Source organism: Phyllopteryx taeniolatus, chromosome 6 (assembly GCF_024500385.1).
Source record: "Phyllopteryx taeniolatus isolate TA_2022b chromosome 6, UOR_Ptae_1.2, whole genome shotgun sequence".
Taxonomy (NCBI): domain Eukaryota; kingdom Metazoa; phylum Chordata; class Actinopteri; order Syngnathiformes; family Syngnathidae; genus Phyllopteryx; species Phyllopteryx taeniolatus.
In genome coordinates this window covers 28884892-28912615 of record NC_084507.1, presented here as the reverse complement: position 1 = coordinate 28912615, position 27724 = coordinate 28884892, and the positions used below count along the sequence as shown (strand labels likewise).

General features: G+C 41.3%; 2 protein-coding genes across 6 annotated transcripts in view; one reads left to right on the top strand and one right to left on the bottom strand.

Moving 5' to 3' along the window:
• si:dkey-233k19.3 (dynein axonemal heavy chain 11) overlaps positions 1 to 5374 on the top strand; it is a 41455-nt gene extending 36081 nt beyond the window's left edge. Inside the window, exons 71-79 of one of the 4 annotated variants that reach the window (XM_061776573.1) lie at positions 61 to 252; positions 1138 to 1266; positions 1659 to 1901; positions 1994 to 2176; positions 2252 to 2367; positions 3552 to 3664; positions 3734 to 3874; positions 3965 to 4127; positions 4449 to 5374. In XM_061776573.1, coding sequence (XP_061632557.1) covers positions 61 to 252; positions 1138 to 1266; positions 1659 to 1901; positions 1994 to 2176; positions 2252 to 2367; positions 3552 to 3664; positions 3734 to 3874; positions 3965 to 4127; positions 4449 to 4521 — 1353 coding nt within the window. In that variant the 3' untranslated portion in view covers positions 4522 to 5374. The other 3 variants (XR_009788964.1, XM_061776575.1, XM_061776574.1) reach the window with 3 other exon arrangements.
• Positions 5375 to 6449: 1075 nt separating this feature from the next.
• On the bottom strand, positions 6450 to 27482 carry LOC133479489 (rap guanine nucleotide exchange factor 5-like). Of its 2 annotated transcripts, none has more exons than XM_061776577.1 (18): positions 27060 to 27482; positions 23011 to 23133; positions 22342 to 22474; positions 17502 to 17580; positions 17233 to 17377; positions 17053 to 17150; positions 13742 to 13772; positions 13523 to 13601; positions 11647 to 11796; positions 10876 to 10973; positions 10334 to 10456; positions 10019 to 10197; positions 9230 to 9320; positions 9106 to 9156; positions 8482 to 8569; positions 8314 to 8378; positions 8182 to 8236; positions 6450 to 8101 (listed from the first exon to the last, which is right to left on the bottom strand). In XM_061776577.1, the coding sequence occupies exons 1-18, from the start codon at positions 27459 to 27461 to the stop codon at positions 7983 to 7985; spliced, it is 2109 nt and encodes a 702-aa protein (XP_061632561.1). In that variant the 5' UTR covers positions 27462 to 27482; the 3' UTR covers positions 6450 to 7982. The 2 variants fall into 2 exon arrangements, with proteins under 2 accessions (XP_061632561.1, XP_061632560.1); XM_061776576.1 differs by having other exon boundaries at positions 22342 to 22442; positions 22997 to 23133; positions 27060 to 27470.
• Between the last annotated feature and the right edge of the window lie 242 nt (positions 27483 to 27724).

Sequence of the window (27724 nt, the reverse complement as noted above, 5' to 3'; positions counted from 1 at the left end):
TTCTACGGAAAAGCTCTTTTGGTGCAACAATGTGATTAATTGATATTTTTTGTTTTTTAGGACACTCTGGACATGTGCTCACGAGAACAGGAATTCAACTCCATGTTCTTCTCCCTCTGCTTCTTTCATGCTTGTGTCACGGAGCGCCGAAAGTTTGGCCCCCAAGGGTGGAACCACAAGTATCCCTTTAACACCGGGGACCTCACCATCTCAGCTAATGTTTTATTCAACTACTTAGAGTCCAACTCCAAGGTGATTTCATTCATCTTTCACCATTGTTTTCAATATTTTTCACAATTGGCTGTATATGGTATATTCTTTTCTAATAATTACCCAATATTGTGTAGTTAAAAAAAATACCTATGTTCTGTATTGTATCTGGTCAGTAGTTCAAATTCATCCATCTATTTTCCGTACCGCTTATCCTCACTAGGGTTACGGGCGCCCTGGAGCCTATCTCAGCCGACTCTGGGCGGTAAATCTAATTAATTAGCGAAATGTTTTCACTCATATGATTGATATTGCGGATTCCCATTATTTCACATTTATGTTTGCTATAAACATGCAAGCTGTAATTTAGCTTTATTTCAAGACGACAAAAAATCCATTCTCCGGTGTACTCGCAGCTGCTAATGTGTTTCTCTTAGAGCTTCTATTACCCCGGTCAGAACCAATCACATCTCCAAGGTGTTCTGCCCTCCAAAAAAACGAATGTCCTTCATTATGTTAACCAAACAGTAACCTGTATGTGCGTATACAGAGAATTCATTAGGAGAGCAATGAAGCGTCGTCCTAAATGTAATTACATGCAGCCAATGTGACAGTTCACAACACTACATAAGTGATCACTGCAATTAGAGCTGACGAAGGAAGCAATTTGCAAAACAATACAGGTACAAATGATTGTGAACCTCCAGCTTTGGTAATTTATTATGAATCACAGGTTATCTTCTCCCTCTTTAACCTCTCACAGATGATCATCCCATGCTGATGGGAAAACTTGTCACACATCAGATCATTGTGTTTCAAGAAGCATCGTTTTCTTCTATTTCCCTGCAGTTATTATGTACAGATCACATCATTATTGCTTGACGTAGCTAAAAATAATTTGTTTTCTTATCAAGTGTGTGACTTAAGTTCATGCAGGTGCCATGGGAAGATCTGTGCTATCTCTTTGGGGAGATCATGTATGGTGGACATATTACTAATTACTGGGACAGAAGGCTGTGTAAGGCCTACCTGCAAGAATTTATGCATCCCAAAATGGTGAGTCAGTGCCATTTGTTTTCCTTCTGCACCTATATTATGTAACATTTGTGTGAGACGTTGCTCTTTTCAGCTGGTATTCTTTATTAATTCTCAAAGAAGATGGCTATGTTGAAGTGAATGTAGCTATGTTAAAGTGATAATGTAAACGTTTTTTTGATTTCTTGTCAAGGTAAAGGGTGCCCTCTTGGGATGTAAAGCTTAACTGCAATTTTATTGTCTCCTTAGCTCACGCAGCTGTCAGTGTTGTGTGACAGCCCACTGAAGAAATGATTTGCCCAATATTGTGTGTGTGGTTCTTCTGTTTTCACCAAATGAGTTTGCCTAGCTGTCATACTGACTTCAGTGCACAAGTGATTGTATTTTTTCTAAATCTAGTTTTCACTTGACAGTTTGAAGGGGAGCTCTATCTGTGTCCTGGCTTCATGGCCCCTCCATTCATGGACCACAACGGGTACCACACTTATATTGATGAACATCTTCCACCTGAGAGTCCCTCTCTGTACGGCCTGCATCCAAATGCAGAGCTTGAGTGCCTCACCCTCACCTCGGACAACCTCTTAAAGACTCTGCTTGAGCTGCAGCCACAGGACTCCTCCGGAGGAGAGGGGGCAGTATCGAGCACAGAGGAGAAGGTGTGTCCACCACAACTCACTTTTTTAGAACAAACTCACTTGCATAAATCGCCAAACAAGGCTCACCGAACAATGCACATTTTTTTTGTCAGGTCAAGTCTATCATTGAAGACCTTCTTGACAAGCTTCCTGAGCAGTATAACATGGCAGCAATGCTGGTCAAGGCAACAGAGCGAAGCCCGTACATTTCAGTCTGTTTGCAGGAATGTGAACGCATGAATCTTCTACTGGCAGAAATGAAGAAGACTCTTGATGAACTAGATCTTGGCCTAAAGGTAGTGTGTTGAAGGGTCCCCTTGGTCATCAGTTTTATGTGCTGGATCATTCATTAGGATTCTATGTACTTGCAGGGAGAGCTCACCATCTCTTCTAGTATGGAGACTCTGCAGTCGGCCCTGTTCAGTGATGCTGTACCAGATTCCTGGGCCAGATTGGCTTACGCCTCCACCAAAACGCTTGCACAATGGTAAACAAAACACAGATTCCTTTTTACTTAACATTTATCCATATTTTGCCATAAGTATTGCTTGCTGTTGGTTTTTAAACAATGGAGACGTAGCATGCCGGCACGGTGGTCGACTGGTTAGCACATCTGCCTCACAGTTCTGGGGACCAGGGTTCAAATCCCGGCCCCGCCTGTGTGGAATTTGCATGTTCTCCCCATGCCTGGGTGGGTTTTCTCCGGGCACTCCGGTTTCCTCCCACAACCCAAAGACATGCGTGGTCGGTTGATTGGAGACTCTAAATTGCTCGTAGGAGTGAATGTGTGTGCGAATGGTTGTTTTTTTTCTATGTGCCCTGTGATTGGCTGGCGACTAGTTCAGGGTGTACCCCGCCTCCCGCCGAAGATAGCTGGGATAGGCTTTAGCAGCCCGCGACCCTAGTGAGGATAAGCGCCTCAGAAAATGGATGGATGGATGGATGGAGACGTAGCACTTCTGCTTAAGCAGTTATATAAAAGACCAAAGTGACAAAAGACCCCTTGATGTCAAATTTAACTTTTACAGTGCTGCTTTGAAAATGTACAGAAAGGATAAGGACCATATTTCACTCAGAATTGAGTTTTTCAGCAACATGGGTGTCACAGCGCCTGGTTAAGCACAATGTGCAAAACCCATCCATCCTTCATCAATTTTCTATACTGCTCATTCTCGTTAGGGTCACAGGTGAGCTGAAGCCCATCCCAGCTGACTTTGGGCGTGAGGTGGCCAATCACAGGACACATATAGCCAAACACACATTCACACTCAGTCTTTGATAAACCTAACATGCATATTTTTTGGAATGTCCGAGCAAGTCGGAATACCCGCAGAGAATCCACGCAAGCACCGGGAAAACAGGCAAACTCCACACAGGAAGACTGGAGCCTGGATTTGAAACCAGGACTGTTAGTTCAAAGTCTTTAACAACAAAACAATGGAAAAACTGCCACAACAAATTCCACCAGCTAAAATATATAGTCGCAGACATGCTCTGCAGATAATGCTATATTTTGACATAATTTTAAGCATTAAAGTGACCGCAAAACTGTGTCCTAACCGGCCCATCACAACGTTTTACGTTTCATTTGACGTTTAACTCAATAGTAATAGTATGCTGTCTCAGTCCATTCATGAAATAGGTCACATTGCGACTTGATTTGTGTTTTAGGTTCAGTGATATCAAGTGTAGCTGTCGCGACTTGGATAGCTGGACACAGGACCTTGTTCTACCTGCTGTTGTTTGGCTCTCGGGCCTCTTTAACCCGCAGTCTTTCCTCACCGGTGAGCTCTCAAGATGAGTAGATAAAATGCATTTCAGAGAGTTAGTGTATTTCTTGTGATGTTTGACAGCTATTCTGCAGAGCATTGCTCGTAGGAATCAGTGGCCCCTGGACAAAATGACGTTGACTGCAGATGTGACAAAGAAGACAAAAGATGATTTTGGCCATCCACCACGGGAGGGGGCCTATATTCACGGCCTCTTCATGGAAGGTAGAATAGATACAATATGTTATTCTTGCTAAATTACAAATTAGCGTTTCCAATTTGACTCAACATATAACCTGCCCCATGTCACTTCAGGAGCGCGTTGGGACACTCAGTCGGGAGTCATCGCCGAGGCAGTTTTGAGGGATCTGACCCTTCCCATGCCAGTGCTATATGTACGAGCTGCACCGGCGAAAGAGCAGGAGCTCAAAAACACTTACGAGTGTCCTGTGTACCGCACTAAACATCGCGGATCCACGTATGTTTGGACGTTTTATCTTCGAAACAAACAGCCTCCTGCGAAGTGGATTTTAGCTGGTGTGGCCCTGCTGCTTTCAGTGTGACACCTAATGGAATGCAAATAGTATTATTTCTTGCAATAGTATTATTATGCAAAGTTTTGCATAACATGTAAAAAACAATTTGATTTAGTCATGTACATATTTTTATACCTCTTGATTATACACAAACCTCTAGTACATATTTCTATGTTTTGACTTTGACATTGTTTGGTGTCAGCACAGCACTGATCATGTGGTGTGTTTTTTTTTTTTTTTTTCCTCCTCTTCTTCTCTCTCAGAGATTTGCAAAATAAGAACAGAAGACAACGAGCTACATGTTTAGAGCAGCAAATGTCATCCAGACAGTGTTGAACCTCTCGCCTGAGATTGTTCAATCCGGCCATGATTTGTGCGGAGCTTATGTCTCCATTTTAGACCATGTAATTCCGGATAGGGAGCATATTTTATTGGAAGGTCAAGATTAAAAAAACTCGCTGGTTGCCCTCTACTAACTGAATGATACACAATGCCGTCTGGAGAGATGCCGGCCTGAATTCCCAGGAGATGATGTGCATGGTTGCTATTGACTTTTAAATGAGGTGCATTTGACATTGACCTTTTGTACGGCTTCGGCAGAATACTAACAGGCTAGTGTAATTCATTCAGCTGGGCCTGCTGAAGAAACCTATTCAAAGCCATTGATAGTTTTCAATGAGACAGCAACACATCAGATTACACGTCTTTTATATGTCTGCTGTCTGTCCAGATGAACCAAAATAACCCAAAAGCTCTAACAAGACCCCCTGTAAGATAATTTAAAACAAAGATTTGCAAAATAAAGGGTATAATTATGAACGTATTAAAGAATGTAGATATAGTAGTAGTATAATGTTTGCAAATAAATATGGCAAATAATGAATAAACGTGTTTCATGTACTATCCAACAACAGTTTTCAGTTTGAATTATTGCAACTGTGTTGCATAGAAGTTACATATAATGTGAAAATTGGTGCTCATGCTTTTTTTCTAACACTAACGGCTGTGTTTCTGCTAATTCCCCCTTGCATCCCTCGTATCAGCAGACAGAATTGTGGAGGATGAAGGATTGACTTTGTGTTTTGTATCGCACACAGGAAATGAAGAACTCGTCTTCCCAGTAGTATCTCTTCATTTGCCCTCTCTTCCTCTCATTAGCTTCCCACAGCAACTAGCCAGTCATTTGGTGACAGGGAAATGATAACGTGCCCACTGTATTTGTGCGGAAATGGCAGGGTACGCTGGGCCTGAGGCAGCAGGTGCCGTGGCACACTTAAAAGGCCAAGAAGGACACCTGGTTAACGTCCATTAAGACATGGAACTAACCCTATGGAAATAACAGTGGAAATTGTACTTCTTCCTACTCCTTTTGGACCAGCAGCACATGTTGTTTTGGTATGGGATACAATTCATATTGTAAATTTGTATTTCTTTTTTTTTTTTTTTTTTTAATGCTGCATGTTCAAAATAAACATTCAATTGAGCAAATAATACACTCATTGCTCATGTACAGATAAAATAGCAAAATATCAAAGACATTGCTCAGTAAATGCAGTAGTAGTATGGAGTACATTTCTACACCACTGCAAACACCTCTCAAAGTAGAACATTCCTATATTTGTAAATGTAGATTTTTATTACACCTTTTGCATTAGATCTTAATAGATTGTGTACCTTAATAGACTGTACCGTATATTAGTTCTTTCAAGTGCTGAGCATCCCAGTTAAAGATGTTTTTTTCTGTACTGTTTTACAGCTAAAGACAATGAAGTGGCATCAGTGGTTTGACTTTCGGTAGGTGAACTTTTCTCTCATTCTAACACATCCATCATTTTTTTAAACAATAGTGTGTACCGCAGGACACCAACAAAGGCCTTAGAGAATGAGCTCAACTAATGTTTAATTGGTGACAATGTACTATAATTTATTTGAATTTTAAAAAATACATTATACTGAAAGTATTTGTGTCACTCTGGGGGAAATTCAACTCCCACTCTGGTTTACTTTGTTTTGCACGCCACACGCAGCACAAGATCGCACACACGCAGGCATGCAAAGACAGATTCAGAGTGAAAGAGGTGTGCATCGAGTGCACCACTTGAGCTGGGTAGGTAGGGACAATGTCTTGCTCAAGGGCCCCTCGAGAGTAGCCAGCAAGCAGAGAGATGCTATCACAGTGGGACTTGAACCCGTGCCCTCCGACTCCAAAGCTCAAGTCCTCGCCACCCCATATAATGCAATGTAAAAGTCACATTTTACAGTAATTAGGTCACTTTTATGAAAAATATTTTATTGGGGGCACACTGGGTCAATTGATGGTTTGCCATGTCACAAAATTGTTCATTGAAATGTAACAAAGTTGAGACAATAGAAATAAATTATTCTGAAACAAATAAATAGGATACGCACACGCAATATTTAATAAATACATTGCAAAAAATGTATTGTTTTAACAGTCTATATTTACAATGGTGTATACAAATAAGTGGAATGTAATATACCGGTACATTCTACTGAGTCACAACTCAAGATACATCTAGGGCAGCAGCAATTTGAAGTTTTGAGTTAGGAAATGTTTTCTCGACTTCCAACTTCTCACTAAATGTTCGCAAAAACCTCCTGAAAGTGCTGCAGTATTTCACGTCACATTTTTCCTACAGGGACAGTCCCCCTCCCTACAACGTTACACTATCCAAGTAAACGAGATTAGATGGTTGAAATAGACAGTGGGCTTTGTGGCATTCTAAACTCAAATAGAACACAACGCTGTTTGAATTCCAGTCTGAAAAAAAAGTTTTGAGTACAATAATATAGACTGATGTGATTGAATGTGTCTTCTCCTTATATTGATTGTCCACAGCATTTATTTGAATATGATTTTTTTTTTTTTTAATGGTGTTTATGTAATTGACTTTTCAACCACCTTTTCACATGAACATTCTCCAATAATCCAGTGCATTGTTTATCTTATATAACCACACACTGAACAATATAAACACTAATTACTTTAAGCATGATTTGTAACTTGTCTGTAAGACTCGGGCTCTACTCATGTAGTTATGACTGCAGTTGCTCCACCATCAAAAACAACAGTAGATAATGTTTTCAAGCAACACAGAACACGATACATCTTTAGTAAAATGCTCTTTGGTTGTGGTCGTCATTGTCATTCTACCATTTTAGTAATTAATAGTAACTGGGCTATCTGCTATACTGTATATTAACATTTAAGGAGCCACTTAAAAATGGTGTTGAATTTCTTTAAAGGGAACCACCTCGACATTGATGGCTATCAATATCTCGTTGGCTAAACCACTGTGCATGACACGTGTGCCAAGAGAGATCATCAGGAACTTATCCAATTTGACTTCATTGGTTCAAAAAGGATCTATTTAGTACAATTAATATATCTCTGTTCATCCAGTGATGTATAGTGCCAGGGTTGAGAAACACGGAACTCAGCCTCCCCAGATGAGTCGAACTGGGACACTATGAAACCCATTTGCCAAATGACGCCACCTGCTGGACATTGAGAGTCACAGAAACAGTTTAGACCGGCCCTCTATGCGCCATACACGCACGCAGCAAGGCGGATGTGAAAAAGATATTGTGGTGAACCTCTCCAAAAATACATGTAGTAACAAAAACAATCCTTCCCTTTATATTTTTCTCCTCCGTTAGATATGTATTTCCTGATTGACCAACTCTCTCTGGTGGTCGTCCAGCTGCGTGACCTCGGCTTGCTGATATGGTCCTGAGTGTTAAGAAGAAGGCTACAGTAAGTAACGTCTTTCCTCTCAAGTCCGAGGCTCCAGCCTGTGTGACAGTTCAAAGAGGGACTGCTGATTGTCGATGATGTGAAGGTTATCCATGTAAGCGTGCACTTCTGCGCTGCTCTTTGGGCTGATGCCGTTCCCTGTAGGGGTTCAAGGGAGAGCATTTGTATTCATTATCACATCTCTTCGCCACTGGTTAACTCAAAATACGAGCACTGACCCAAATGATCCTTCCGACACTGTCTGATGAGGCGGACGGTGTCGGCTATCATGTGCTGGTGAAGAGGAGTGACAAGCATGTCAGTCATCAATGTGATTTGAAATCCAGCATTTTGTCTCATCCATGACTTACCAACTTTTCAAAATTTACCAGATTTTCATGAAATGTCTTGTTGCCTTCATGAATGAATGTGATATCTTGAAAAGAAAGAGATAGACATCTTTAGTTTTTAGCTATATGTAGTGTTGTGTCGGCATCTTGATCCTGTTTCCATATTGATGATGATGACGCTGAGTGTACCTTTAAGCAGCAGAGGAAGAAAGGGGATCTTTGGCGCCTTCATCTTTTTGAACGTGTCCCTGTAGGCCTTATGGTTCAGCGAGGGATCCTGTGAAGACAAAACAAATGTGTGGGATGCTCAGCGCGTGCAATGTGCATGCACATGGGCGCCGCTGAAAAAAGCCCTATTTGTTTCATCCTATAGTCACCGAAGCACTGATAAAGGAATTTTATAGTTTGTATATACAGATGCATCTCAATAAACTAGAATAGGGTGGAATGTATTTCAGTAGTATAATTCAGAGTTAAACTAATACACAGTATTCTGTACAATACATACACCACACACAAAATAAAATATTTCATGATTTTATTTGTCGTATCAAAGATTATAACTTACATCTAAAAAAAAACACAAATTCACCTTAAAGAAATTAGAATATTCCATAAGAAACAAAAGCTTTTTTTTTTTTTTTTTTTTAATGTAGAAAGGAATAGTGAACAGTGTTTTCCTTTGGCTGTCACTTTTTTAATTCAACTACAGTACTGAAATAAACTTTTCTGCGATATTCTTATTTTATTGAGCTACATTTGTGTACAGTACCCATAGCAACATTTTCAATGAAAACCTCAAAATACACTTACCGTGATGCTCTCTAGCTCGGAAAACAGCTTTTTAAATTTCCCAGGAATTTTCTGCAGGAATAAAAATGGCATACTAAATGTATTGTAACATTTTCAAGTGAAAAGAGAAATTTGAGCTCGTTACCTCCCATGTCTGACTCAGGCGACTGACAGCAGCAGTGTTCAGGCCCATTATAATAGCAAAGAAACAGTGGAGGTTCCTCTGTGCTTTGCAGCTGCCCAATGACATGCAGCGAAGTTAAGAGGAGAGCGCGACAGCAAATAAAGTCATGCAGTTCATTGATCAGTCACTAGAGAGCAGCATTTCCACAAATATGCAAGCGACAGTACAATATTTCCTCACATTGGGTGTATATCTACTCAAATGCAGAGAGGGCAGTAGGGGCATTAAGGGCTTTACTCGTGCGAATATATTTTTTCAAATAATATTAAATACAATATATTTTTTTAAATAATATTCTATACATAATCTTATGATTAAAATTAATAAAATATTTGCTTCGAAAGTCCTTTCTCCCCACTCCAAGCGAGACATGCGCTCTTCTTGTCCGCAAAAGTCAGATCTGTAACTTGTTTGTTTGAATCTTTTCAGGTTAGTGTTGAAAATTTGACCATCTTTTATTCCAGAATGCACTATGCTTTCTCTTTAAACAGCAGGGGAAATGTCAGCTTTACAGGTGCCATGTATGCAGGCAGCATGCTGTGGTCAACATGTCAATCGCAACACATGGTGGTATCATCAAAGGGAAATTACACCCAGGTAGTGGCCTTTTTTTTTTTTTTTTTGTTCCTTCAGGGGAAACGGAGGCATCTATTTGAGGAACAGCATTAATCTGAGTGGATGACGCACTCAGCGAATAATTAGCGTGGAAACTGTTATCTGAGGAAATATGATGATTAGATGGATGCTTACTGGGCAGCTATCTTGATGAACTTCTTGATGAGCTGTACTCTTTGGCAGAGCGCCGTGCACAGCAGCACTTCAGTCATCACCCACAGTTGGATCTCGTTGCAGCGCTGAAGTAGCAACTCTAGCGCCGCCGGGTGGCTGCCGCTAGTATGACGCCTGAACGTGAAGTAGATCAGCTCTTGCTGCAAAAAACAGCAACACGGCTCATGATTGAGGCAGGATGAGGATGGGGTCGCTGAACAGATTTGTACAGCCCTCGACGATTACAGAAAAGAAAAGATTTGAGCAACCCTAGAAAATGAAAGGTCTGGTACAAACCTCGTGAACCGAGTTAAATATGGTCCAGTCAATGTTGCTAAGAGCTACAGCCACGTTCCATGTGTTTAAACTAAGCATGCGTGCGGTCCTCTGTTGTAGTTTTGAGTTTTCTGTGAATGGGTTCTGAGGAGGAATGAAAATAAAAAGAACATGACACAGTGCAAGATATACAGTATACTGTATGATTACAGTCTTGAGATTGTACTGTAGTGTACCTACACTCCTAATCAATTATGTATGCCCCAGTTCACCCATTTATTTTAATCATTTACCTTGCCAAATATTTTGGATATGCTTCCAATTTTGTGCTAACGGTTGCTTAGAGGAGTCAAGTGTGGAAGAACTTGTGGGACCTAACCAAGCCCTTTCTCATGTCCTCTGATTTATGAAATGCTCCAATATTTCAACCAACACAATCTTGTAGAAATTATTCCAAGCAGAGTGTACCACTGTAGATTTAAAAGATTTGTTGTTCTTATAATGGTGTACTTGTGTCCATATTATGTCTGGTAAAGTGACTGATGTGACAGTGTTCTTCCTACCAGGACTTCACCCAGGTCCTTTCTGCAAACATGCAGTCTTCCCACCGGCCGCAGCAAAGGGGAGAAAAGTGTGTCGTGAGGCTGCAGGAGGAGTCTGCCTGCAGGGGAGGAAATATATCACACATCACAGGGGGCAGACATCAGGCAAGATCTGTCAAGCAGAGTACAAGAGATAAGACTCCACTTGGAGGAAGACAGACACAAACTTAACTGTTTATTGATGAACTTCTTCCTTTTATTTATTTATTTATTTATTTATTTTTAAATCAGTGATTTCATGGTTGCCCCAATAAGTGGCAGTTTACAACAACATTGAAGGTTAGGCATGTATGGAATCAGCAGTGGTTTGGTAAGAAATATGAATATTTACTTTTTCATAGGGTAACGGTCAATTAACTGTGCGTATAGTAAATAAATGTTTCTAGTCAGACTTGTTACGACCTTTAAAGACTCTTGTTATTTAAATTCCAATACATATAAGCTCACTGTTGGATACCTAATCATTATATATACAGAAATGACTGATTCTCTAATACAAGAATTGAATGAAAATTACAAATGAGAAACACAAAGACTATAAATATGAGAGGACAAACACCACACAGTATATCCCAAAGTTAACATGTTTTGATAAAACATGATACTAACTCTCTTTCTAGCATCACAATTGCTGATACAGCTCCTGTACTTGATTGGATCACATTAAGGTTGTTGGGGTGTACCTAATGTTGATCACCTTGTTAACGTGACCTCGTGTAACAAAGTGTTTACCTCCAGGATAAGTCACGGCCACCAGCACCAGTTCCCCCTGGGAGACGTCCATCCTCTCAGCCACTGCTTGGAGCAACTCCTGAGCCACAACACCAGGATGGGCTCTCATGCTCAGATAGGAGTCCATCGTGATGTACACATGACATGGTACTGCTCACGCACACACACACACAGAGTATACAATCTCAAGGCAAGAAACTCGAATGGTCATCAATTTTGAACAGTCTAACCTCATGATTATCAAAGTGTGGTACGCGTATACTAATGGTGTGTTAAAAAAATACTGAATTAATTTTTTTATGTCTCAAAAATATGTTGTCTGTTGTCGTACGTGAGCAGCTCCAACTAACAGAGACAAATTCCTTGTGTGTTTTTTGACATACTTGGCAAATAAAGATGATTCTGATTTTAATTTTAAGGAGAATAATTACTACATTTTTTAACTTTGTTTTCAAACATTTATGTAGGTACTATTATTTTATTCTAATATAAATTATGTTCAATACATTTTAATTTTATCGTTTAAAGGGAATGTTTGCAGTTTTATTATAAGAAACCACCACACCCGAGGAAGAACAACTTATCAGAGACAGAACGCGTGACCGATGAGGTGTCAGACATTTGCCGTGTACTCTCTGGCACACCTGCAGCCTCATGCTGAACTGTTAGTTTTGGCTTCAGGAGCTTTGCTGACTATTTTGGAATATCTACATCTTGAGAAATTAAAAAAATGTACGTCCCTCATTTGCTAGGTAAGACTAGCAAACCGAAGCAAAGCGAAGCAACTTCAGGCAGCTGAGAGAATTTAGAAGCGATGCCGAATTATGTACTTTTATTACCTCTTTTTGATTTTTAATTGATTGTAAATTATTTAAAAAAAAAACTGCAAACTGATGTATTTGGTGTTGCAATAGCACTCTACATATGAAAAAAAATCATGTCAATAACGCTAATGTTGACTTGACTATGAATATTCTGATTCATCCAGGTCATTTGGTTCTCAGGGCATTAAATCAATCGCAACAGGACTGCTCTGGTTTATCTCTCATCTGAGCTGGCTTCATCAGTTCGTCCACAAAGCTAGTGAGGACAGCACTAGCCAATCCTTGGCTTGTTTACAGTGCTAATGCTAGCATAGTGCTGGGAGCGCAGCTATTTTGTTGGACAGCATTCTCTGTGACTATTACAGCTATGCACTTTCATAATTGCATGCCATTATGAATAGTTGCAGTTTTTTATTTTTAGTATAATTACGTGCGGTGTTAATGTTCAAAATTTTCAAACTGTGCATAACGTTACAGTGGATTACAGTATTATTAGCCACAGTACAGTATATGTTTTAGGACTAAAACCTCTGCCTTGTTTTTGGATGAAAACTGGCGTACTATGCAACTGTTTTAAAGAGCTATTTTTTGTAGGTGGTAAATTTTGAGAACAATTGATCCAACAGCACAAAATGTAAGCGGTACATTTTCCGTCTCACATTTCACATATTTATTGTTGAAGTAAGATAATCTCTATGTCCCTGTTGCTTGAGGCCAAACAACATATGGATATATTGCTTTTGTTGCTTGTCAGTGCTCTACCAGTTGTGATCTTCCTCACTCACTTCATGGGAAATGCACGCTTTTTTATGTTTCCTAGTTGTCATGATCACCAAATTAGCACTTTCCCTTGAGAGGCTTCCCGACAGTACAACACGCTGTTGCGACCAGAGTATGTCTTGTTTTTCACAACTGGATCATAACGCAGGAATGTGCATGCCAAACTGTCACATTCAGTCTTTGGCAAAATTCCCATTGTGCTGCTGCTGGGAGTAATGCCTCATCTGAACAGCTTTAGGAATAACGATGATGGCAGGAATGTGTGTCTTTACCTTCCTTGGTCTGTCTGTGCGTGGCCCTCGACAAGACCCCGTTCTCTTTCAGGCTCAATTGGTGGAAAAGTGCTTTGCTCTGGAGGAAAGGAAATGAACACTGAGAACCACGTAACAATGTCCAACAAGGCAGGAAGTATGGGGATAAATAAACCATTAAGTACAGTGCACTTTGTACAGAATGGTCTGTTTAGTTACATCAAAACCTTCTTCACTCACCTTTCTTTGAGGGGAGTATTCTTCCACCGTGCTGGGAAAAAAAAAAAAACGAGTAAATAAAAAAAATTATGCACCAACCAACACAGGCCCAAACATCCATCCATCCATTTTCTGAGCCGCTTCTCCTCATTAGGGTCGCGTGCGTGCTGGAGCCTATCCCAGCTATCATCGGGCAGGAGGCGGGGTACACCCTGAACTGGTTGCCAGCCAATCGCAGGGCACAAACAAACAAACAAACAAACAAACAAACAAACAACCATTCACACTCACATTCACACCTACGGGCAATTTAGAGTTAATTAACCTAGCAGGCATGTTTTTGGGATGTGAGAGGAAACCGGAGTCCCCGGAGAAAACCCACACAGGCACGGGGAGAACATGCAAACTCCACACAGGCGGGGCCGGGGATTGAACCCCGGTCCTCAGAACTGTGACGCCCTAACCAGTCGCCCACCGTGCCGCCAGGCCCAAACATGTTTCATTATTTAGCCCTTGAAGTGAATCTTGTGATTGTTCATTTTTGATTTGCATAAATCCATCTCCCACACTGTCTAATCAAAGCATACACGTGTTTGGGTTCACTTCATTATTTCAAGTCAATATCAAGAAGTTGAGAGCAGCTTGCTTGGTGGATTTTTTTTTTCCCAACCTTATTTATTTATTCTACCTATTCGCCACAGTTAGGCCTGATGGATGACTATGATGAGTAGCCCTGTCTATTAGGGTCCTTTGCATCACAATAGAACCAACTTGCTGGGCAGCAGCCGTCCTTGCCTCCTAAAAATATATTTCAGGGTGGAGTGCTGTGAATCATAAGGCAGCCTTTTGAAAGGCTTCTAGAGAAGTAATGGAGTTAAGTTACTTAGCTATTAGGAGCACATGACAGGCTTTCTTTTGCAGAAAAGCTAGATTGGCTAAGTCTGCATTCTGTGGCACAAAGCAGCCAATTTTGTCCTCCCAATGGGTCTCATTGTAAAAAGCCCATAAATAGTAGAGTATGTCACTTAGTGCCACCCACACAAAGTGTACTGGTTGTAGTGGGTCTCCCTCTCTGGATGTGAGCAGGAATGAGTCAGTGACTCAACAACAGCGGCAGCATCAGGCGGGATCATTTGCACTGGCTTCTAATGGACAGCAGGACAGAGCCTCCCCTGGGAGACTCTGATTGGAAGCTGCGGTCCATGGAGGGTGAGGGAGGGGGGGCAGTCACACATGGCGAAGTGCATGGCAGCTGGGGGATTGTAACCTCCACCAAGGAGGTCATGTTTTCATCTCTGTTTGTTTGGTAGCGAACAGGATTCCGCAACTACTAAATCAATTTCCACAAAACTTTGTGGAGGGCGGGGCAAGAACCCTCTGACCCTCCCACCCCCAATTTCTTCATATATTTATTTTTTAAATACATTTTCCTTATTCCTCATTTTCAAGCATGAATCCCAATGACAAAATTCCGGCGTGTACAGTAGGTGGCTGTCTATTTAAGTGTACTGATCCAAATTAGGATTGTTTGTACTTTGGGGAGGCCTGCAGTGTAAAGTAGATTAATTCTGTGTTTTAATTTGTAAATGTAATTATTATAATTAATCATTATTACCTATGTTTTAAGATCACAAAACATGACACTGTCTTACAATTAATGAAAGAAAAGTAGCCTGGCTAAACACGTTCACAACAGCAGCAAACCAAATTATATATATTATATATATAGTAATGATAAATTATGTATTGTAATTCTAAGCATTCTAATTATTATCCGTAAGAAAGAATAAAATATTGTCCGGAAAGAAATAAAATAAGTTTTACTAGAAAAAGCAGCCAAAACTGTACCTAATGCAGTAATCCCTAACCGTACACAGGAAATTATCAAATTTTGTTTAATTGGTCTGAACACGGTGGACGACTGGTTAGAGCGTCAGCCTCACAGTTCTGAGGACCCGGCCCCGCCTGTGTGGAGTTTGCATGCTCTCCCCATGCCTGCGTGGGTTTTCTCCAGGCACTCTGTTTTCATCCCACATCCCAAAAACATGCATGAATTGGAGACTCTAAATTGCCCGTAGGTGTGAATGTGAATGTGAGTGCGGATGGCTGTTTGTTTGTATGTGCCCTGCGATTGGCTGGCAACCAGTTTAGGGTGTACCCCGCCTCCTGCCCGATGATAGCTGGGATAGGTTCCAGCACGCCCGCGGCCCTAGTGAGGAGAAGCGGCTCAGAAAATGGATGGATGGATGGATGGTCTGAACATGATCATTTATGTACGACAAATCTTTGTTCATCTATCTGCCAGGGATGTATAGCGTATTAAATACTCTCCCACAAATTGGCAGAAGTTGGAATTAATTTGTCCATGCATTGCCATTCATACAAAAGAATAATCCTTTTGATTTCAGTTTACTGCCAGCCCGCACAGTTAAAGTGGATGTTTTACTACAATAGTCGTCAATGGCAGTGAAATGAACATTTGTGAGTACAAAGAGACACGTTCATATTGTGTTATGTCAGCATACGTTTACACCTTTTGTGACATTTTTGTTTGGTGGTATGCCACAAGATTTATTTTCTTAATGTAAAATACAGAATGTGCCGTGGCTCAATAAAGGTTGGGCATGTATAACACAATGTACCCTTAGTCATATATGTGTATGTGTGTGCACATGCATCTAAATCCATTTTTCTTTGAATAGCTCAGTATAATTTGATGAACGTGCAGCTTGTGCCTCACACATTTTCCTGCACATAAACGAGATGTTGCAATGAGCCCCTGCTTCCATTGAAGATGAACTCGCTCGTTATCAAGCAAGGACAGAAAGTGTGCCAAAATGTGGCTATTAAAATTGCAGCCTCGCTTCAGTAACTTCCTGTGCCCCACACCCTGGGGTGACCCTCGCCTAAAGCGGTAACATCACAAAGCTTCATCACCCCCCAAAATAATATCAACCAACTTTAGCAAAATGTCTCTAAATTGATGCTTGCACATTGCTGTATTAGTATTTATTAACTGTCATTTATCTGACAGCTCGTCTTGATTTTATGCCCTCGATTTATGAAGATTCCTCATAAAGAGCTCCCTGACTTTCATATTTACATGCACAAAAGCACAGAACACTGCATTTCCTCGTCAGCCTCTGAAAGGATCCATTGATGAGAGAAGAAGAAGCTTTTCCTTTGTGCGGTGTACATGTACAGTATCTTGAAGCTTCCTCTCAGGGATGCAGAAGTTCATACTTGTACTTGTCTTACCCAAAAATTGTAATATTGTCATCTATGAATTATTTGGTAATCAGTCATTGATGACTTCTGATCATGTTACTCACTGTCTACGATGCAGCTGGTAAAGCTTCTGCAGCTCCCTAACATCCCTCTCCAAGGCGGGGTGCTCATAAAGGTCATCCAGCATATAGCGGTACAAAGTCTGCAAGGAAAAGTCTGTTTTGATTTCTGTCTGTTAAACCCGCTGCTTTCCCCTGTTTTATTGCCAACCATTCGTCCTCTACCTTCATGAACACTTTGACATGCTCGTCCTCTCTTAGGAAGTCCCTGCAGAGAAGCATCCACTGCGACACCAGGTGCGCCACTTTCTGTTTCCTCTCCAGAGCCTCCTTCGCATCTTCTTTCACTCTGCAGCACTTGCAGCAATAAGTAAGTGTGGGTTAAGGCGAAAAATGTAAGATGTGTGATTTTGACTTCAGGCTTGTTCGCTTGGGAGCCTGTTGAATACAATGGAATGATGAGGAAATATTATTTGGTTGTTATTGAAGGATATTGTCCCAGAAGAGCTTGGCATAAATCACTGGTTGACATAAACACTGGGTAGGTCAGCAAAAAGTCATCCAAAAGTGTGTCTGTAAACACAGAAACATCATTATAATACAAATGTACATTTTCAGTGCTACTGGACCATTTAAAATCTTGTATCTCTGCCAGTATGACTCATTTATGAAGTGGAGTCATATCAAAGGAGAGCAACATGAGAGAGATTTCTGAGAGAAAAAGTCCTTCGAGCCTCTGATGATGACTTCCACCAGCCAAAGCTTCGCTTGTCCAAACAAGCCCGTGCATAGCTTTATCTCGGCCTGTAAATGTGCTGGTAAGTGTAGGTTGAGTCGCTGCAAACTATGATTAAGTCTTACTGATCATGCTTAGCCAGCATCTTAATGTACTTTTCTACCAGTGTTTCCTCCTGTGTTGTTGGCCCTCCTCATGGTTGCACATGCTTAAATGTTCCTGTAAAATGATTGAATAAAAGCTGATCAAGGAAAATCTTTTTTTTCAAATGTTCACAGTGAGTTTTTTTTTAAATTCAGAATTTAGAAAATTTAGTACTAAGGACATTTGATATGTTGTGATTAAATTAAAGCATTAGACTTCATATATATTTATGAATTGCATGAAAACAATATGCAAAACACACTATCCATCCATCCATTTTCTGAGCCGCTTCTCCTCACTAGGGTCGCGGGCGTGCTGGAGCCTATCCTAGCTATCATCGGGCAGGAGGCGGGGTACACCACTTAAAAATGATGTACCGTAAATTATCGTGTATAATGCGCACCCATGTATAATGCGCAGTTGAGCTAAAAATTCTGGAAAATGCTTCGACCTATGTATAATGCATTTTTACAATGCATGATTTTGCTTCTACCCATATGAGCAAAACATGAAGTATTATCTGTATTTTGTTAGTTTTTTCAAATAATTATTCTGAACTTAAGCAGTTTATTTGAACACATAATACTTTTTATTTACTTGCTCTTATTTTGAAATTCACAGCCCTACTTTTATTTAGTAAGTGAGATAACACACAGTTGTGCTCAAATGTTTGCTTGCCCAGGCAGAATTTGTAAGATGTGTACAATTCTCTTAAGAAAACACAAAGGACCAGGCGAAACACATTTAATTTAATTTTAATGGGATTCAAATTAAACTGTCAAGCATTTCAGAAAAAACATTATCATTAAACAAAACATAACCATGAAGAAATTAATGATGGTTGTTTTTCAGTCATCATTCATATTTTAAAAAATAAATAAAAAATTCACACATTGTGCCTAGGTATGTAAACCTGCACAACGGTACATATATGCAGTCATATGTACCCCTGTCATATCAGAATGAAAGATGGCGGCATACATTTATAAAATGTGAAAGTCTTTTTCATTTTCTCCTATACCTATGTGTAATGCGCACAGTTGACTTTTGACATTTTTTTTGGGGGGGGGGGGGGGGGGGGGAATACGCGTTATACACGGGAAATTACGGTAATATGATTTTACTGTAGTATCTTTTATGCAGTGTGTTGTGGTACCCAGAAGCCTTAATTTCCTGACATGCTTGGAGTGAAATGTAACCTGTTTTTGGAATTAATGTAATCTGCACACACTTGTACTGTATGTTTGTCCAATGTGCTTCATTTAAAACTATCAAACAACTTGTCTTGCAGTGGTAGTCAGCATTTGCATTCCGCTTATATTATGTGCCCAAACATTGAGCCAAACCTTGACAAATGGAAACTCATCATGGGTGAATGTATCCGCTCTTTTATAATCTTGCATGGAATCAATCAGGCTGACAATCGGTTTTCTATTTCAATAAGTGCACATAAAATTGATTATTGCACCCTTTGAATTAAGCATGTATATGTGTCACTTATTGACTACAGCCACCACCAAAGAGGCATTTTCCATTTGTCAAAAGCTTAAAATCCTTGTAGCTGGAACATCTTGTCTTTCCATCCATCCATTTTCTGAGCCGCTTCTCCTCACTAGGGTCGCGGGCGTGCTGGAGCCTATCCCAGCTGTCATCGGGCAGGAGGCGGGGTACACCCTGAACTGGTTGCCAGCCAATCGCAGGGCACATACAAACAAACAACCATTCGCACTCACAGTCACACCTACGGGCAATTTTAGAGTGTTAATGCATGATTTTGTGATGTGGGAGGAAACCGTAGTGCCCGGAGAAAACCCACGCGGGCACGGGGAGAACATGCAAACTCCACACAGGCGGGCCGGGGATTGAACCCGGGTCCTCAGAACTGTGAAGCTGACGCTCTAACCAGTCGTCCACCGTCCCGCCCATCTTGTCTTTATGAACACAAAATATTATTTTATGTTATTTTTTTTAAACTTGTAGCACATCTATAATGTAATAGGAAAACAAATACTTTGGTTGTGCATTGGTAGTGAAGTTATTCAAGTAGCTGACTTTTGTGCAGCAGGGGATCAATTCCTGATTAGTGCGCCCTTCACAATCACCCTGTGATTAGCCTCACTTACACAGAGATCTTGCGACTGGTCACGTCCGAGACGTAACAGGAGATAAAAGCAATAAGCCTCATTGTCATGGAGCTCAGAGAAGGCAGAATATTCCCACAAGCGTGTATGTTTTGACACAGTGACTCAGCACTTTACAATCTGATACATTGCGAGATAACTTGATGGACTGTCACATTCAGCACAACAGATCAGGAGAAGTTGACAAGTGTCAAACTTCACACCCCTGTCCCAGCGTGACGACATTCTCTTACACATAGGCGCAGGTCTGTCTCTTTTACGGCTCAAGTACTCTGATTTTTACAAGGTGGAAAATATTGGCTTCAACAAGCACTGGGAAAAGGGGCTACTGACTGGTGACCACGCCAGGCGTAATATGCATTGCTCCCCATGTCTGCTTTAGGCTCCAACTCCCCTGCAACCCTAACAGTACACTAAGTGACACAGATGGATTGTGGTGACTTTATTTGCCTCACATATGCCGAAGGTGCTTTTAGAAGCAAATTACTAGTACCGAATAATGTGATCTAAGCCATCTTTAAGAGAAAAATTATAGAGCGTGCATGATGACAATGAGTTTATTGAGTCAGACCATTACATATCAGTGGGTGGAGATCAATTGATGTCTCTTTGCTTCTTCTCTTTTTAGCTGTGTGGCTCTTTGACCTTGTGACATCTCTGCAGTGAGCTTCTGTGCTCTCCTTTCATAGTGAACTCATGCAGAATGATTACTCAACAACACCTGTGAATTTAAAGGTAGGAGCCTCACTTGTCAATACGGTATTGTACATGTGCATAGTGTGTTTTTGTTCCCCAATGTTCCAATTTTGACACACCGTGTTGACTATTGCAGCACCAAATGCTACACAACACATGCCACGAGACAGCATTGAGATCAATTTCATTCACTTCCTCATCAGAATGAGTAATGATCGCCATTGAGGTGCTTTGCCTGCTTCCATCCCAATGACAGATTAAATGTGATCACTTACATTTACCAGGAATCATAGCGTGTACCCGGTACCTCCCTCTCTTTCTCTTCCTCTCATCCTCTTTCCATTCTGGAGGTCTCCCCCTTGCCCGTCTCTGCTAGCTGCAATCACAATTTCTCCTCCCTGCTTTAGCAACAGAGTTTCCTCTGCCTTGGCAACAGTGTCACATTATTATTAGTGTACCTGCTGCCACAAGGAGAAGTGAGTGCATTTGTTGAAAGAGTGTGTTTCCATTCTAAAGCTAAGTCTGCCTGCTGTTTGTATGAAAAAGCTTTTAAATGAGGAGAGCCAAACTGCAGCGTTGGGGAATGATTGCCTGGGAATGGAGGAAATTAAATGAAAAACAATGATGAGATCCACGGGGGAGCGGGAGCCTGGCCCATCTGACTTAAGGTGAGCTGAGCTGCATCCTGGACTTGTCTCCAGTTAAGCACAGGGCATATAATACTGTATAGACAAAACCACACAAAATCACATTCAAACCTATGGACAATTTAGAGTCTTTGTATATTCAAGGTTCGATATTTGCATAGTCACATATTGCTCATCATTATCATATTGCTTTGGTGCTATCTTGTGGCATCTTTGTGCCAAGGAACTATGCTGAATTGAGTTGAGGAGCTTCATGTAGATCTTTGCCATCCCATTGAATCTTTAAGCAATTTCACCTTTAGAGGGGTGTCAATTAGTCACAGATTTTCACTGCATGTTTTTGCAATGTGGAGGAGAAACCCACAAAAAGGTCAGAGCCGAGATTCGAAACCAGAACTTTTGACTGTGGGGCAGTATCGCCTACAGCAGACTCTGACCCACAATGATGACAGGGTCTGACTGATGTGGATTTTTGGAGGCAAATATTGATATTTGGCGGAATAAAATTCAGATAACCGATTAATCGGCCAATTAATTTAAAAAGTACATATCGAATAAAATATCTCATTCTTTGATCCCTTAACACTTACAACCATAAAGATACGAATTGCAGGCAGAACATTGGACTGTTTCACAATACTTTGTCCTTTAGTATTAGTTTAACTTTACAAAAGAGACATACATTTTTTGTTTGTTTGTTTGAATATCATTATGTTTGTCTTATGTTGTAATGTGTTAATGTGTAGCAAAAACTGGGGGGAAAAAAAGTCTTTTTTTTTCCTGATTTGATAAGGGCTAATATCGGTCAATTAAAATCGCCCGGACGATTAATCGGTTGGACCTTAATAATGGCATCACGAAACAGTATTAGTAATAAAGCATTCCTGTGCATTCGGAAATTTGATGACGTGATCCCTAAAGAAGAGCCCAAATGGTCTAACGGAGATGGTGTCGAAGGTGTTGCACTTACCGGTCTCTTTGCCCTGTGTGGCCGCCTGGTCCTCCTCCAGCCTCAAGCCATTCAGCATGTGGTCCAGGATTTTCTCTGGGGTCCCTGACACCACCATGTACCTGTCAGACACCAGAGAGTCAGTGGACAAGTCCTCGTCCATGGAGGACAGCGAGCGGCCGCTGCTCCACTCCTCCTCGCCCTCCGTGCCCTCGTCGTCAATGTATCGGAAGTAGGGCACGTCGAACGTGGGCAGAGTGGACGGCTCTACCCTGCCGGTTCTGTCGCTGCCGCTGCTGCCGGTCCCCTCCTCGGACCTCTCTTCGTCTTCGTCCTCCTCCTGCTCCACCAAGGCGACGTGCAACAGCAGCATCTCATCCCGCACCAGGCTCATCCTTGCCCTCACGCCGGCAATGTTACCGTGCTTACCCTGCCATCCAGTCCTGTGTCTCCTCCTCACAGATAGTCTAAACAAGCCCCCCCACCTGCTCGGAACGACTTGATCGGGAAGGCTGGAGCTCACAGTTCCATGCTGCTTAAGACTATCCAACACAGTCCTGTATGAGCACTAGTTGTGATGGATGCGTGTGAGAGTGAGAGTGATCCAGAGAGACCGATGAGAGGTGGAGAAAGCGTTCTTGAGAAAGGCAGGCAGGGATTTGTGAAGTGGCTTTACCTCCTGTTCCTCACCGCCTCCTCCTCCTCCTCCTCCCGCTTCCCTCCTCCCCTCGCCGGCTGTGACGACATCCTCTGGAGAACCAGAACGCAGCGGCCCCGCTCCTGCACGCGCACTGCCTCGTCACTCTGGACAGGCTGGACATGAGAGACGGAGAGAGGGAGGGATTGTATTATCACCAAGGAGACCCCCACCCCCTACTCCCACTCCCCCACTCCCGCCCTGCATGTTCTCCAACTAACACAAATCACCACTGATTTCCATTACAATGCTCTGTCAAAGCCTGCACTGTAAATGAAGCCCAATTTCCACTGATCATTATTCAGGTTGTATCAGTAGGAGCCCATTCAGGGATTAACATAAGTGGCTCATACATATTTTAATTACCGATTCCTGATGTCGGCTCTATTAAATTATGACTAGTGCCTTCGGGGTCTCAGTGGTGTAGAGTTTACATTGTCTGCTGTCTCCTAGCTGTCTTTATGATTTCATATTCAGATTTGTTATGCCAAGTCACTCTATCTGATATAAATCTGAACCAGGAAAGGTCACCTCTGTTCTATCTTTAAATCGTATATGGGGAGACAGGCAGGTCCTCTTTTTGCACGGCTTAACCAGACAGTGGGGGTGGTACACGCGCAGTAACTCCTAATAACATCTGATAATTTGCACAGCAATTATCAGTGTGTCATGCCAGGAAATGTGGCTATTTCTGGCAAAAAGTAAAGGAATGAATATAAAACCAATTTCATTTTTCTGCTCATGATGGTCAACTACTGGAGATGATTTTTACAAACAAAACAACTCAAACTTAGGGCATGTTTTATACTACGGTATACATAAAATACACTTAAAAAAGGTTGAAAATGTAATGATGATACTAAATTCGTCTGGTTTGTTGGGTTCATTGACAGATACTACTATACATTTAGATCCATGATGACGGTCAGTTGTAAAGACTTTTCATATACTTTTCTCGTTCGACTGAAAATGCTAAAATTGTTGACTCATTATATGTTGGCTTGATTGTTCCAAACATTTTTCAAGGTTATTAACAGCAGTCTTCTCTGTGGTGTGTCAAATTTAGAAGACCTTTCCTTTACCTTTGTAGAATTTTAACACCATCAATTTTCAAAGCATTACTTTTTCGACAAAATCCTACTACATTGTCGGTGGAGCAGACGCTATGCACTGTAAAGGTATACGGTAGACAGATGTACTGTATACCAACTCCAAACATTGCTTTTTTCCCCGTTCCAGATAGTAGGAAGTATAAGGATTGATGGAAGCCACTTGACAACGGCAGGTTTGGATCACATATATTGGCCATAATGAGGACTTTACTGTACAGTACATGCACACGCAGTCTGCCCTTGTTCAACTCCTCCTTCTCACCCATCAGTCAGTGCAGCACTCGTCTCTGTGTATGCAATTAGCTCTGCAGATACCCTGGAAGTGGTTGCTTCAACCCCCCCCCCCCCCCCAACCTCCCTAATTGCCTTTTGAAGAGAAGCGTTCAAGCATTACTTCCGAAGGCGCATTATCATTGTTACAATATGGTGTATATACAAACATAACATATGCAAGTCTCGGGCTAGCTTTGTTTTTTTTCATTTTGACATTGACAATAAAGATACAGGTGTTAGTAAGTTGATCACTATTAACTGAGTTTGTCAGCATCACGCCGGTCAATATGCTAACAAATCTTTCCTCACGATGAATTATTTATCTGACTCTGCCCAACTCTCATCTAGCCCTGAAGTCTTCCCAAAAGGGATGAAGTCTGTAGAAGAGTAAACACTATTGGAGAGCTATGTGATTTTAAATGGTTTATTGTCTCTCTTTGGTTTCCAGATGCATTCCGCTGGCTAGAGGGACCCTCTCTGCTCTGTGCTGCTGGCATACATGGAATGGAACCCTCAAAGGGAACTGTAAAATCTCTGTCCTGACACAGCGCACATTTGGGCCAAATTCTGCTCGGGGTTGTTCAAACACCAGCTTGGTTTTCAAAGAAGCATTTGATGTTGACTTGGTTATCCCTAAAAGTTCCTTGCAGAGGCCTCTGTTGTCATGCTTTAAGCTCTGATCAAATCTACAGTGTGCGCGTTATGCAAAATATTTGCACATGCATTTGCAAAGAAGAGCAGTTCCAAGTAATTATCCAACAAGGTGACGTGAATTATACGAAGGATATAAATCATAGAGAAATAAATGAAATAAGATTGAAAGTGATTGCATAACAGTCAGAGTGCATTCGACTGGAATAATCGTGCATTCGCCATCTGGGAATGCTGAGCTCTTTGATGCCCATATTTAGATATGAATATGAGTCACATGGCATGAATGCGCCTAGCATCATTGGATTATTGTAAACCACTAGATAATCTCTATATTTCCCAAGTCAAGTAATAACTAAGATCTGATTGGATCACGCATGACGGTCATACTGTATATGCGTATATTTATATCGGTGCACATTATTTTCCACTATTTACAGTATATAGCAGCAGTATGAGAATAGCTTGTTTTATGCACGTTATCGGGCACACAGATTAACAAAGGCATTGTGCAGGCAATACGTCATTATGTTGAGATAAACAGATTTAGTGTTTGGAGAAAAGGTCGAGGACCTGACGCACTCGACTCCACCCTGAAGCCACAAAATGTCCTCGCATGGTGGTCTGGCTTGCTTGCGTCACTGCTTCCTGCCATTGTTGCACAGTCGAAGCGAGCGCAACGATCCAGTCGTCAGGAAACTGAGCCCCGCCATGATCTCAACCAATCAGAGACCATCGTTTAAAAAGTGAGGTAGATGCAATCTGTCCACATTACTTTAGTTGTCCTATTTTACCAATTTTTCGCTATCTCTGGTGTGTTCTCAGGATTACTTTACATGAGTGGAAGATGCAAATATACAGTTGAACCCTGAAGTATTGAACACAAATTTTAGTTTTTATGATTTTTCCCTTAATAAACCACCAGAATTTGAAATAAAACAAGATATTGGAGTATACAGTGACTATAAAAAGCAGACTTTTTATAATTACTGTAGTCCCCTGTTCAAGTGTCAGGTTTTTGTGATTTATACTAAGTCATTTAAAAACTTTTTCCACCATTAATGAGACCTGTGCAACAAGTGTGCACACCCTTTTATAAGGGTTTGTGGACATTTTATAGCAACTGTAGACTTCCATGTTTTTTAATTTACATTTTTTTTAATGCAGTGTACCTCCTTTTGGTACGTGGAAGATGGCGTCATGTTTTCTTGGTGGAAAAAACAACAAAAACCTTCACAACATCAACAGAAGTTAAGAGTATCCTTAAAAGATTAGTTTAGCTACGTTAAAATCGGAATTGGAAAATATTGGGAAGTACATAAAAACTCCAACGTATAGCACATCATGTGTCAAACATGGCGGAGGCCGTGTTATAGCATGGGCATGCTAATGGAAGGTGTTGCCTGGTTACTGTATGTGACTACTGAACAGAGGAACAAGGATGACTTGTAGGGTGAATAGAAATATGCTCCCTTCTCACATTTAGCCTTACACAGTGATTTCTTGACGTGAGCGTTTTTTTCCAGCTCCGAGCTGTTACTTGGTCAGTTTGATGCCTTGTGTTGTGTGGCAAAATTTGAGTTCCAAGCAAGCGTCACAGTATGCCATTGCTCAAGTCAAGTGACAAAAATGTGGGGAAGGAGAGCCACTGCTGCACACTCAGCCGTTTATTGATTCTAATCATTCTTAATCCATTTGGGTGAAAAGCATCCTAAAAACTGTCACTCATGTTCAAATACTTCTGGACCTAGCTGTACTGTATATTGTTATGTTTCTGAGGTGACTTGTCTTAAAAATGAATTGCTTATTGAGTAAATGATTATATTGCCTTAGTCTTGTGAGCTAATCTGTAAGGACATAAGTCACAGTGTATCTAAATGCAAAAATATTACTGGTGACATCAATAAAGTGAAGATTGAGAGCAGCATTTTGGAGACATTCAAGTTCTTCATTAATCCATTTACATAAATGTGATGCCAAAGTTTCTCAATGTTTTTTTTTCTCACCTCATTTGCCTTGTCTGGGCCCTTGCTGTGATTCTGCAAGAAGCGGCAGCCATCCTTGGCCAGTCTCTGGACCATCTCCAATCTGGACAGCTCCTCCTTATCATGCAGGACACACATGGTGCCCGGCTGCAGTGAAGGGGACACGGAGAACATGTACCTCAGACCGCAGTCCCACGACATCGCTGCGTCGCCGACCGGGACAAAGAGTACAAGTGGAGTCTGGGAGCTGACTTGCAAAGAGACGAGCAGCCGAAAAACGAGTCTGTTGTAAGCTCGACAAAATCCCAGGGAGTCCAGGTGTGTGCGTACAAAGTGAACGACACACTGCCTTCTCGTCCTTCCCTTGCCTTTCACCACAGGGGCGGGGAGGGAGTTGGGAACAAGGGCAGGTTCAGGAAACATCTGGCCAGCCAAACACACCCAAAAAGGAAGTTTGAGAATCTCTCGAATGCAGGAGTCTGGATTGACGGAGTGGGCAGGGTGCATTGAACTGGAAGGTCAGACACTTTGTTCAGTCAGGCACACAATACGATAAAGAAATGTCAAACCACATTTGTTAGGCGTTACTTGTGTTCGTATTATTCATCCCATGAAGGAAGGGTGCAATAATGATAAATTATAAAGAAACAGCATTTCAACGTTTACGCTCACATGAAGCTGATATA